At 30.1% G+C, this 13,347-nt stretch overlaps 1 protein-coding gene across 4 annotated transcripts in view; it reads left to right on the forward strand.

Moving 5' to 3' along the window:
• Nucleotides 1-13,347, forward strand: part of DPP10 (dipeptidyl peptidase like 10) — a 1,197,668-nt gene that overhangs the window by 1,148,639 nt on the left and 35,682 nt on the right. For all 4 annotated transcript variants that reach the window (XM_036237031.1, XM_016124277.2, XM_016124278.2 and 1 more), the window contains exons 14-19: nucleotides 2,447-2,538; nucleotides 2,930-2,977; nucleotides 6,011-6,132; nucleotides 7,466-7,513; nucleotides 12,348-12,446; nucleotides 12,554-12,623. In XM_036237031.1, coding sequence (XP_036092924.1) covers nucleotides 2,447-2,538; nucleotides 2,930-2,977; nucleotides 6,011-6,132; nucleotides 7,466-7,513; nucleotides 12,348-12,446; nucleotides 12,554-12,623 — 479 coding nt within the window. The remainder of the gene's footprint in view (nucleotides 1-2,446; nucleotides 2,539-2,929; nucleotides 2,978-6,010; nucleotides 6,133-7,465; nucleotides 7,514-12,347; nucleotides 12,447-12,553; nucleotides 12,624-13,347) is intronic.

The following is a 13,347-nucleotide window of genomic DNA, read 5'->3' on the forward strand; positions in this document are numbered from 1 at the left end:
ATTTTTGTTGTTCTGGTTTGCTATTGTTGGATTATGGTTTTAAATGTTACCTCTCTTCCACTGTTTTGTTTATTTTCTTTAATAATTCCAATTGAATATCGGGTGGATATTATTTCCCTGTCTTACTTATATAACTCTGAACTTTCTCCACTTCTTTATTTTATTTCATTCAATTGGCTGTTATCGTTTCTTTGCTTGATATTCATTAGCATATTTTCAACAATATCTATTTATCCTTGCTCACCTTTAAATTAATTTATTTGTTACTATTGTATTATTCTTGATATATATCTCTATATAAAAATATATACATATGGATATAAAATATATTTTTGAACCATGTACATATTTTTAAAAGAAAAGTAAATTTAGAAATATGGACATCAAAGCCTAAATTGAAATACTAAAAGAAGCAAATGAACCTGAATGTAAATCAAAGTGATATGAACCCTCACATGAACAATGTATATATACAGAGAAAAAACATGGAAATCTATCATATCTATCTATCTATCCATCTATCTATCATCTATCGATCTATCGATCTATGTATCTATCATCTATGTAATTTATCATCTATCTATCTACTCTGAAAGTGCCCAGAACTAATAACATTAGAGTAGCAATGAACACACCTAACTCCAAATTGTGATATATGAATACCATAATTCAACAGAAAAAAAAAACTTCTTGTAGAAATTATTGGTTATAGATATGGGACAGAGGAAGCAACATTTTCTTAGAACATCTTGTTGTTCAAAAAACAAGGACATGTTCAAAGACTGATGTAATCATTTTCAAAGAATAGAGGGATTGACTTGAAAGATTTTCCACTAACCAAATTTTAACAATTTCATCATTCTAAAGAATAACAACAGTAATGGAAAGTAATATCTTTTATTTAAAAATGTTTAAGTCTGTAATAATAGGAGGAGGGTAAGAGAGAGAGAGTTAACATGTGATGGAGAAAAGTAGGGGAAGTCCTTTTTACAGAAGAATGCTACTTAAAAAATATAGAAGGGATGTCAGAATTAGAAAATTACTTTAAAATGATCATTAGGGAAAGATCATAAATGGATGCCAAAACTACTGAGTAGAAAGTTCATGAAGAAAAAAGCTGTCCATATAGTGTGCAAATATTATCTTGCTTTTAATTACAAGGTAAAATGTACTTTTACAATGAATATATCTCACAATTATCATGTAAATAATATTGTCATGAGTGGAAAAATGTGTAATTGTGTGCATATTTTATTTATATCTTTATATATAAAGTTACTTGGTTACTTAGGACAGTAATGGAAATTAGATAATATGATATATTTAGATATTAGTATTAATATTCATAGGTACGATATTCAACTTGCTTATATGAAAAGATATTCTTAATCTTGAGAGATGTATGCTGAAGTATTTAGGGCTGAAATAGCCTGATAGTTGCAACTTACTTCCAAATGATTCAGGAGACAAGAAAAGAAGAGAAGGTTGTTATTCGAAATTTTGACCTTCGGTGAGTTTAGGTAAGGATTGTATCAGTACTCATGTACTATTTGGTCAACCTTACTCTAGTTTTGAATATTTTCTCAATAAAGAGAAAAATGAAATAAAATTTCATACCCATTGGTTTGACAAAAAAAAAAAAAATGAAATCGACTGTTGGTAAGGAAGAGGAAAAGATGTGAAGCCACAGAAAGTCATACTGCTAGTAGACAACATTGGAAAATAATTTGTCATTACTTAAGTAAGTAAAAGACATATATCCTTCGACCAAGTAATCCAAACTTCTTGGTGTTTGTCTCAAGAAAACTACACCATATGCATCAGGGACTTTAATAAAATTCCTCATAAACTTGTTTTTAAGAGCAAAAGTTTGGAAACACACAATGTCAAAAGAAACCACACAAATTATGCTGTATTCATACAATAAAATACCATATAACAGTGAAAGTAAACTATAAAGCTGTAAATATCAACATAGATTGATCTCAGAAATAAATTATTGAGTGAAAATAGTAAATCTTATAGTGATGCATATGCTGTAAAGGTTAAAGTATATAACTTTTAGTATTTATTGGAATAAAGTTTGTTCTGAAATGTTTTATTTAAAGCTGTTCGAACTGCACAGCTGCCATTCTTTTAGATGAGACCTATCAAAGTCCTATGTCTACATCAAATGCCAAATGGCATCCTATGACCAGATGATGCACAGGCGATCCTCACCTATAGGTGTTTTCTTAATAGTTTTCCTACAGCATAGGAAGAAAGCCAATGTCCTCTCTGGGTCTACATTTATACTAATGTGTGTGCATTCTTGAGATAGAAAAAGGAACTACATGTTAGTTGAGAATTAAAGAATTCAAAGTGACACAGGCAGTTAGTATTTTGGTGTTGACAGAGAGTTTCTGCTTAAATAAAAAGAAAATCAATATTTTCATTTTCTTTGCAGAGTAAAAGTGAGCAAATTACTGTGCGGCATCTAACATCAGGAAACTGGGAAGTGGTAAAGATCTTGGCATACGATGAAACTGCTCAAAAACTGTGAGTATTTTGGCTCTCTTGTCAGGTTGGAAGTCAGGGTTGTCAACTGTAATCTTTTTTGCCAGAGATATGTTTTGCTTATCATGGTCTTAGTCCAAACAACCTGGCCATGTAGAAATGACTTTTTCTTTAAAAACTCTCCCTATGCGTCATTTGGGGAGACATTTACAGAAACATGTGCACAAGCACACACAGATAGAGAGAGATCATGGAATGATGTGATGATACTTTAAGAAAAAAAATACGCATCTTTCCCAAATGGATCAAAATTCTATGGTTAAGTAATAGAAAAACTCTTGCCCATTCTTTGACGATATGAAAATTCAAATAAAAGCAGTGTGGCAAAAATTTATTCGTGCCTAATGTTTGTGCTGTTTTCTTTCCTGGGCAGTTACTTTCTGAGCACTGAGTTTTCTCCCAGAGGGAGGCAGCTGTACAGGTAAGCAGTGTTCAAGGATCTCCTTAAACAGGTTGATTTCTCAAAGGCCATCTACTCAACTTAATTATGGAATGGAAAAATCTGAAGGTTCTTTTTGACAAGGTTAGGGAAGAGTCAGATCTCCATGACAAAACCTCACACTCTTGATCTAGTCTTTTAGCTTTTACCTTTGGGAGGCTGAATGTTTGAAACTGAGACCATTTTGCTACTTTCATGGTCTCAAAATATCTTGGCTTTTTTTTTTTTTCTTTTTGAGGTTTGCTTCTCTCAACTATCCAGATCACAGGCATTCACGTGTTTTCCCGAGTGGACTTTTCTTCTGCTAAGCTTCATTTAAAAATTTCAGTGCATTAATATTGCACACATGCAGTTTATTCCTGAAGAATATAAAAGCATTGTGAACAGTAAAGAGAGTGGATCAAGTAAAACTTTCCGTTTTTGCTCCCATAGAGTGTAAAATCCATTAAGACTGTTATTTAAGCCAGGAATCCTTTTTACAAAAATAAAGCAAAGGATGGGGGATATTTTCATCTGCCCAATTTTCCCAGATGGAAAGTTATATTCATTGAAGGAGCTTAAGGTTATACCTATTTAGTATTAAAATGTCTTTTCTCTCAAAAAGCTTTCAACAAGACCTCACTTTTATTTTAGTCTAGCAAGCAATTTATTAATTCTAGACTTTATATATACTTTCTAATTTCCATTTCACAGTTTTAAAGTGTCAAAACTGCCATGGCATATTCTCAGTGGAAATTTATCATATTTGAAGAAGTGTCACCACTGATTCTTACCAAGTAGCCTAGACTTTTCTTTGAGAATAAAACTTCATGGTTAAAGTGTCCTAACTCCCTCTAATTTACCCACATACTTTTATTTATGCATAAATTGCTTCATCTGAATCAAGGCTCTCCTTTTTGTCACCCCTTCCAATACATCATTTTCTATTTCTTCTCTTAGAGTCTGAAACCCATATTCTCAATTCTAATGACTTCCAAAGGAAAAACAGCTATTTAATTAAGGGAATTCTCACTTTGGTTTAGAGGTCTCGATTGAAGCCTTTTTGATGACCTGAAACTTTTCTTCCTTGAAACTTATACTATCATTGCTACTGGCAGTCATGGATAATCCTTTAGAGACATGGAAATACTTGATCAGTGTTTCATTTCTCTCATTTTATAAAACTCAAAGAAAAATGACAGTGTCAAAAGATCAGACTTGGCTAAGTTGAATTAATATAACTGTCTCAATTTCTCTTCCCCTTCCTAGCCTAAAGTGTGATTTGAGTCACAATCACTTCTTAGATTTGTGTGCTTGCCTTATCTTTCTAGTGACTGAGAGAGAACAGTCAATATATCTGTGACCAGTGCTAGTGTAGCAGGCTGTGCTATAAAGAAAATGTAGTGCCGATAAATTTCCTCTTAAATAGTTCATCACATGCCAGTTGGCTTCACTGTAAGATAATGTTAGTGTTTAATCCAGAAAACTCAATTAATGTCTTGTCCAGGCCATAAAATTAATCATCGGTTGACTTAATTTATGGGATTAGATGCTCCTATAGAATCAGAACTTTTACCATATTCAGTGTTATAATTTTGTCTAAAATTTTACATTTCTTTGTTTCACTAATTTCATAGTCTGAATGATGAGAACCCACCAATATAAATCTTTAGGCAACTCAGATCTGAAAAGTTATATGAAAGAATAGAGAAAGAAAGTTTTTAAATTCTAATTATATCAATAAATAACTGTGTGTAACTGGCATGAATTCTTAATCTCCGTGGTTATGGTTGTACAACATTGTGAATATAATTAATAACACTGAAATATATACTTAAAATGGTTAATATGGCAAGTGTTATCATACATATACTATAGATACATAACATATACATTACATTTATATAATATATATACCACAATTTTAAAAATTAAAAACAAATTGGGCATGATGATTACCTTATAAATTATCCTAAGGGTATAACTGACTAATGTGTTTAAGTACCTAGTGTGTACTTATCACCTTGACTAGCAAAGGAAAATTTTGCACTGTAGTGAACTCAAGATGTTCCAAATGTGAAATTATGACTTTATGAACTATACTTAACATTCATCCTCAATTACTTCTGGTGCTTCTGATGCCCACATTAACACTTTTATTCCCATCCTCATGCCTGCAGCATATTGCACATCAAAATCAACACAACCATGATTCATTTACAAAAATCATATTTTGTTCTAAAATAAAACTGAGAATATTTTGTCCAGTCAAGTTTTATTATTACATGTATCATCAACAGTGTTTTCATCTATCAACATAGATAATTTACAATTCATCTAAGTTTAAAAAATAAGCAATTCAATGTAAGAAATGTACTTGGGGACACATTTTAATCCCTCTGAACTTAAGCACTATTATTTGTAATATAAAGAGATGATTTTTTTCCCCTACTTCCCTGATATTTCAGAGTATGTATGATTATTAACATTATATATATTGTCATACTGAAGTAACTTTTCCTTACCAAAAAATTCAGATCAGGTAGTTATTGAAAAAGAAAATGTCACTAATATCAAATACTAATATTTAAAATGTTGAACTTAGTAAATAATGAGCTTGATTTTTTTTGTAACGTGAAAAAATTTATTAGTTCTTTCAACTAATGTTTGTTTATGGTAATTTTATGCTCATCTCAGTGAGTAATTCCTTTTAAGATTACAAAGAAATATCTATACAGAACATGTAGTTAAGAATAAGTTATATTGAGTCCTGTGGAAAACCTTTTTTTTTTATAAGCATAAACACATATCACATACATACAGGTGTACGTAATCTTAATTTTATTATGGAGCAGAAATATATATATGTCTTAATATTAGTAATAGAAATTAACTTTGTATTTGTATGGTAGTCATAATTTACAAGGAACCTCAATATGGGTAATGCTCCTCTGTTTATGTTAATATTTAAATTTAGATGCCACACATTCAACTACAAGGAATGGTAACATTTCTAACTTCCTTTTTCTTTCCTAGTGCTTCTACTGAAGGCTTATTGAATCGTCAATGCATTTCATGTAATTTTATGAAAGAACAGTGCACATATTTTGGTGCCAGTTTTAGTCCCATGAATCAACATTTCTTATTATTCTGTAAAGGTAATAAATAATTTCTGATAAAATTTATTTTATTGATTTTTTTATCAATATCTATTGCTATCATTAGTAACTATTACTCCCTAGTTACATGATTTAATATTCTTAATTTATAAAGTTTTGTTAAAAAGCTATAAATTATGGATTTACTGAGATAAAAATTATATTCATATATTTCATTTAGAATTAGAAATTGAGAGTAAGTCCACATGTACACATGATCAATAAAGGCAGTTTAAACATGATCCTTTTAAAAAAGTGAATAAACATATTTATATCAGCGAACTTATACCATGATAAACTAATTTACCCAGTCTTTAGGAAAAGCAGTAGTCTTATTAAATATTGGCTTGATTATTGAGAGACTTAAGATATACAGAAATTTAATTCCCTGGGTCTAGTGCCCTTCAGTTCTGAAAAATTACATTAACCCCAATTACTTCTTCTACCTGAAAACAGTATGCTATAGTCCTACATAGGGATGTGATAACTCTAGGTTATAGTGATAAAAATTATTGTCCCTTTAATAGGATATTGTATTTTTCAAAGATGAAATGGGAGACCTGTGACCTCTTATAATGTGATGAATTGAGCTTTACTGCTTCAGCTAGTACCTTAAGCTGTCCCATTTTAAGGCACCGTTAAGAATAGATCATCACTTATTCTTTTCAATTATGCTTTCTCTTGATATCTGAAATGAAGTCATTAAAAAAGAAAAACACTTGTTTTATGACACAGGAAAATATTAGATCTCTAGACAGATTTCCTTACACAAGTGAAGTTTCAAGATAACATCTTATGAGTATACCTGAATTAACTAGTATGTTTGAAATAATTGGTAATTCCAATTAATGTACTTTAAAATTAGTATATAATTAACCTCTACTTTTATTAGCTTTTGCATGAGATATTTCTAATATGCATGCATTCATTCCTTCTTGGCTAACTGGTAAATAGAATTTAATCTTGAATGAGTGGATAAGGGGTCACAGAATTGTAAAATCAGCTTTCTGTAAACGACTAGAAAAAGAGTGAGCGAGGTGCATGATATTGGCTAAAAGCAAAGAAATATAGAAGTATAGGGCATTTTGGAGAGGGGGGATCTTAAATCTTAACAACAATCTATATGAATAGTTTCTTTCCTGCTATGTTCTTACTTTTCTGGATAAAATATCCATAGAAAGGAATGAAATCTAGTCTGGTTTCTGTTTCATTATGTTTTAACTATGTAATCCTTCCATTTGAAAAAAAAAAAAAACTCTGTCATGTAGCCTTTTCAATAATTATTACAAATATATACTTAAAATTTTTTTATACATATATTTTAAAAATCCAGGTCCAGGGATCCCAATGGTCAGCCTACATAATACGGACAACCCAGCAAGTAAGTACACGAACACAATACAGAATACTCATGGTTGGCATTGGTCTTAGGTATTATATTGTTTATTTTTAATATCATACTTTATAGAACCTTCTTTGAAGGAGACCCGAGCATGCAAAAACCTGAGTAGTCACCCTCAACTTGACCTGTGTATGTAAGAGAAATGGGAAAGCAAGTGGTTTGAGCCATATTATAACCGGAATTGGATCTTATATGCCTGAAATAGGGTGTCTTCTGTGTCTAGATTAAATGAAGAATGATTGATGAGTCTCATTTAGGTATATTTAGCCTACTGGCTTCTTAATACTGTGATTTATTCTTTTCTGGGTTTCATATGAATTATTCCTCTAGAGTAACACATTATGTGTACTTCTGAAAAAATTATGAGAAAAATTATTTTACATATTTTCAATCCTATTTGTTCCAGATATCAGAGCTTTCTCGTTTAATATATTCATTCATTCTTTTTTATATTTATTTAACTGTCCATCATCTATTGAGTGAGCACTTACTTTATTGAGCAATATGACAAAGTCTGGGTATATACCATTGATAAGATGTGGTCAATGTGTTTTAAGAACTTATAGTAGACCGCGTAATTAAATATATGGTTGAGCAAATCTTAAAAATGAATAACCAAATTGCCTCCTGCCTTCCTTTCTTCTTACTTTTATCAATATTTCTTTTTCTTCTTATGATTTAAAAAATTCATTTAATCAGTACACTTATGCTCTTATGATTTACTACAGGCTACTATAATCTAATAAATTAAGCTTATATTTACTAATATATTTAATCCTTAGAACATCCTCTGAGATAGTTAATTTTATTACCTTATTTTACAGGTAAAGAAACTGAGTCACAGAGAGGTTAAATAACTTGGAAAGAGTGATAATAGGTGGCAGAGCCAGGAATAAAATGAGACAGTCTGACTCCAGAGTAGGGTTTGTAATCATTACCGTATGATGGCACCTTATTCTATTTTGCTTATGTCTCTCACATCACATACCTATATTTATGTAGGAGTCTTACTTAGATGTGTTGACTTAAAGGAGTTGCAGTCACGAAAGTTCAATGTTGGATTACAACTGCCATTTTCAGAGAACAGAAAAATACCCTTTTCACTCTTTAAATACTACCATATGAAGTCTTCCAGCCTGTTTTAGAAAAAAAGACAAAATTTCTAGATTTGCAATAAAGTTTTGTGTGGTTGTAAATAGGTTAGCACATATTTTAGTTTCTATTTATCAGTATAAATCTTAAAGAAGTTATGGTAAGAAAAATAAATCTATTCAATATTAACACTAACAATAATAATCATAATAAAGACTATATTTAATAAAATAGAAGGCAGATTGAATCTTATAGATGGAAAAAATCAGTGTATAAAATGAGTCTATCACATACCTTTTGCAGGATCTGAGACAAGTTAATATCTCATAGCATCAATTTCCTTGTAGTTAAATTAGCAAATACATTTTCTGTGAGGAGAAGATATAGTTGCAACACAGGATGCACTCAATTAAAGGCAACATTTGTGTTGTATTGTCTATTCTTCCAAAATGATAATTTTTAAAAAAATCTCCTATCCAATTTTTTAAAAAAATTTTCTTGTTTCTTTTTACTTTTTAAAAAATTAATTAATCATTTTATGGTGACATTGGTTAACAAAATTCGGTGTTTCATCTGTACACTAACAGTAGGCGCATATATATATATATATATATATATATATATATATATATATTTACACTGTGTGTTCACCTCTCATAGTTAGATTTCTTTCTGTCACCATATATTTGACCCCCTTTATTTGGTCTACTTCCCTACTCCACCCACTCCTTACCCTCTGATAACCACTAGTCTATAGTCCATGTCCATGGGTCTCTGTTTATTTGTCCTGTTTATGTTTATTTGTTGCTTTTAAGTTTATATTCCACATATAAGTGATATCATGTGATTTTCAGCTTTTTCTGTCTGGCTTATTTCATTTAGCATGATTATCTCGTGGTCCATCCATGTTGTCACAAATGGCCCTATCTGATTTTAATTAATTTTATTCTGTTGTTACAAGGCAATTAATACATTTTTTTCTGTAAATCATGAAACATTTTGTCTAAAGGAAATCTTTCTGACTTTTTTATTTATTAGCCAATTCTGATCATCTTAATGTCAAGAAAAATGAAAAGGGGCTGTAAAAGGTGGTCAGTGCTTAAATTTCCTTTTAAAAGACAATTGCTAAGATAAATTTACATTCAATTGCAAGTAAATCTTTGGGCTAATGGATCTTTTGGTAAATCTTTGTTATATTAATGAATCAGTCATAACTCATTTTTGGGCCACAGAAAGCACAATAGGGCATGAAAGTAAATTGAAAAAAGAAAAATGAATTTACTTAACAAACTAAAAAATCATTAAACTCAGCAGTTATAAAGAAATGTAAAATAAAATATTGCCATGTAATTTCTTCTAACAAATTAATAACATCAAAAAATGTATATTGCTAATGAAGATAGGATGAAGATCTCTTAACTTGCTGATAGAAATATAAATTATAGCAAATATTTTTAATAATAACTCAATCATAAGCTTTAAATCTTTTATATCTATTTGTCTGATATTTTTCCTTTTAATGGTTTATACTAAGGAAATCATTCTAAATTAGGAAAATTATAACAGTGCTATTAATGATAGTTGAAAAGCATAATATAAATAAAAAAGAGGAGGGTTTATAAATAAACTTTAATGCACCAAATATCTTACATTTGTTCTTCCAGTACAACTCTTAACTGTTTACCTGTTTCCTGGTTTCTGCCCCAAAAGTAATATGTATGGATGATTTAGATTCTTTTACCATTTGACTGCCAGTTGAGTTTAGCTAAAGTGAATCAAATAGGTGACAGATGAAGGGAGAATATGACTTTGATGTAGCTACTACTTCCGGCCTTATCCCTGCAGAATCACTCCAGGTAGCTAGGACTCTTGGTTGGTTACTGTGACTCTCTCACACAACCACCTCCACATTAACTGCTTTTTTCTCTTGACCTGAAGGTTTAGCCACTGTCTGTCATACAAGCCCTGGATTACTGTACTATCTCTTATAATCACCTGTCCATTGTCCATATATTTGCAAGTACCCTTTATTAGAATTCCATCAATTTATTCTAATAAAGTTCCCATTAGTTTCCTACTAGAATTAAACATAAAAAGTATGTTTAATATTTTGTGTTTAATTTATAAAAGTCAATTCTTCAAAAATGTTTAAACTATATTTCTAAGTGATTAGAGTCCAAATGTTTATGCCACTTGAACAAAATTATTTGAAAAATAATAGAAAAATTCAAAAAGAAAATATTCAAAAATGTAAAAATTCTTGCATTTGCCTGGCGGTACCTTCTCGGTGATTTTTTAGTTCTTTCTTCTTGAGTGTTTCCCTAATGCTCTACTATGAAAACTTACATTTATAATGAAAAAGAAACTCTTTATTAAAATACTCAGTGACTTGAGGCAGGGTATATGTAAAATTTTACTCAGTTAATATTTCAAAAATCTTTTGTCTCATATATGATCATTTCCTTTCTTTTTATATTTTTATCTTCTTAATTTAGCATATAGCATTCTTTTTTCTTTTACATTAATTCATTTTTATTCTTTTCTTTTTTCTTCTGCTCCATTTCATTTCTTTCTTCCCATTTCTCTTTATACCTCTTTCTTATGTTTTTTTCCTAATTTTCTTTTATTATTTTCCTCTCCTTTATCCTCAGTTCCACTTAAAATTATATCTTAACACTTCTTTTCAAATGTTTTGCAAAAAGCAGAGTATCAAGCATATTTTCTGACTTAATCATGAAAAAATGCTGTGTTCTTTATCTTTTAAAATGGCTTAAGTATTTTCTATATTTCTTTTTATTAAATAGAATTTATATTTCTATAACCATGAATTGATTTTATTCCATGAATAGATGAATGACCTTTGATTTAGAAGTAAAAAATTTCTCAATTGCCCCTATACTCATGTAATTAGTTTACATATAGATATTTGATAATAAAGAGAAAGCATGATAAGTTGCTGTTTTGTGAGATTTATCAATTTTTTCGGCAGTATTTAATATACTATTAATTCTACCAAGTATTTTTTCAACTTAGATCTAAGAGTTTTCATGTATCTCATATTTTGCAGTTTTTATTTTTAGAAATTTAACTTGTATCTTTTCCTTATATTTCATATTTTTAATATCTATTTTTTTAAAATTGTATTTGATTAATTTCTAGTATACAGTACATTGGTTAGACATTTATATGGGTTATAAAATGATCCCCCTAACTGCTCCTGCTCTCCTCTGGTTCTCATTTTTTAAACTTTATTGAACACATGGAATAAAATTATAATCTTTGTTTTAATGTAATTATCTATCCATTGTATCATCTGTGTTATTTCTGAGTTATTTCTATTGATTAAATTTTGTACTCATCATGGGTGGTATTTTTCTTATTTTTTGCTTGGTGATTTTGCATTGTAATCTTGGCATTATGAATTTCATCTCATTGTGTGCTAGATAATTTTATATTCTTTTACAAATTCTTAAGCAGAGTAGTAACATGATAAGATTTGCCTTTTGAAAATATAAATGCTAATTTCAATTGTAGGGGCAACTGGAGAAAATTTTGCTGAAATAAGAAAGCTCAGGTAGAAAACTGTTGTAGTAATCCAAGAGAGAAATTATGAGCCTAGCACAACATCTGCCAAAGAATAACAGGTGGATAATATTTTGTTGTACTGATTCTTGATCAGCGACAGCAGTTAGTAATTTACGCTACCCTTTTTAATTTATAGAATATTTTATATTGGAAAGCAATTCTATATTGAAGGAGGCTATCCTGAAGAAGAAGATAGCAAAGTCAGAAATTAACATGCTTCATATTGACGACTATGGTAAAGTTTTGTGCATGCTATGTCATTTAAAAACAACTTTCTCTTCATCTTATAGCTTTACATATAAATGACTCTCCATCTTTAATATTTTGTTCTTTCTTTACAAGAACTTCCTTTGCAGTTGTCCTTTCCCAAAGAGTTTACAGACCGAAACAAGTATGCTCTACTATTAATAATGTAAGTATTTCTATTTGTTTTTGAAATAAAAGAATCTAAAGATTTTATAATTTTTCTAATGCCTCACATGACAACATTCTGATTAAGAAAGTAACATAAGACCTTTGCATGTAGTTAATTGGGCAGCTGTCAGTTTTGTTTCTCAAGGACACCACCATTAATAATATAGAGGACTGTGTAATTTTTGTACTTTTGCATTCCAAATTAAACTCAGTGTTATTACTGGGAATAGTGACACATATAGTTTTGTTTATGTCTGCCTAGCAATTACTCAAGTCCTATGTTTTTCCTTTTTTTTTTTAAGGATATTAATCTATAAGTTTCTTCCTTTGGTATATATTTGTCATATCAAAGTTATGCTTGTTTCATAAAAGCAGTTATTTAATTGTGCTAATAACTCAACATGAGATCTACTTTCTTAACAAATTTTTAAGATCACATTACAGCATCGTTAACTATAGACACAGTGCTGCACAGCTGATCTCCAGAACTTAATTTGGTTTGCACAACTGACACTTTATACCTATTGAATAGCAACTCCCCATTCCCTTCCCTGAAGACCCTGGCAACTAGCATTCTATTCTCTGCTTCCATGCTTTTGACTATTTTAGATATTGCATGAAGTGGAAGCTGTGACTGGCTTATTTCACTTATTAGCATAATGTCTTTAAAGGACATCTATGTTTTCACATTTAAACCCTATGCTCTTCATCAGTTGCTCATG

Source organism: Rousettus aegyptiacus, unplaced genomic scaffold (genome assembly GCF_014176215.1).
Source record: "Rousettus aegyptiacus isolate mRouAeg1 unplaced genomic scaffold, mRouAeg1.p scaffold_m13_p_2, whole genome shotgun sequence".
NCBI lineage: Eukaryota > Metazoa > Chordata > Mammalia > Chiroptera > Pteropodidae > Rousettus > Rousettus aegyptiacus.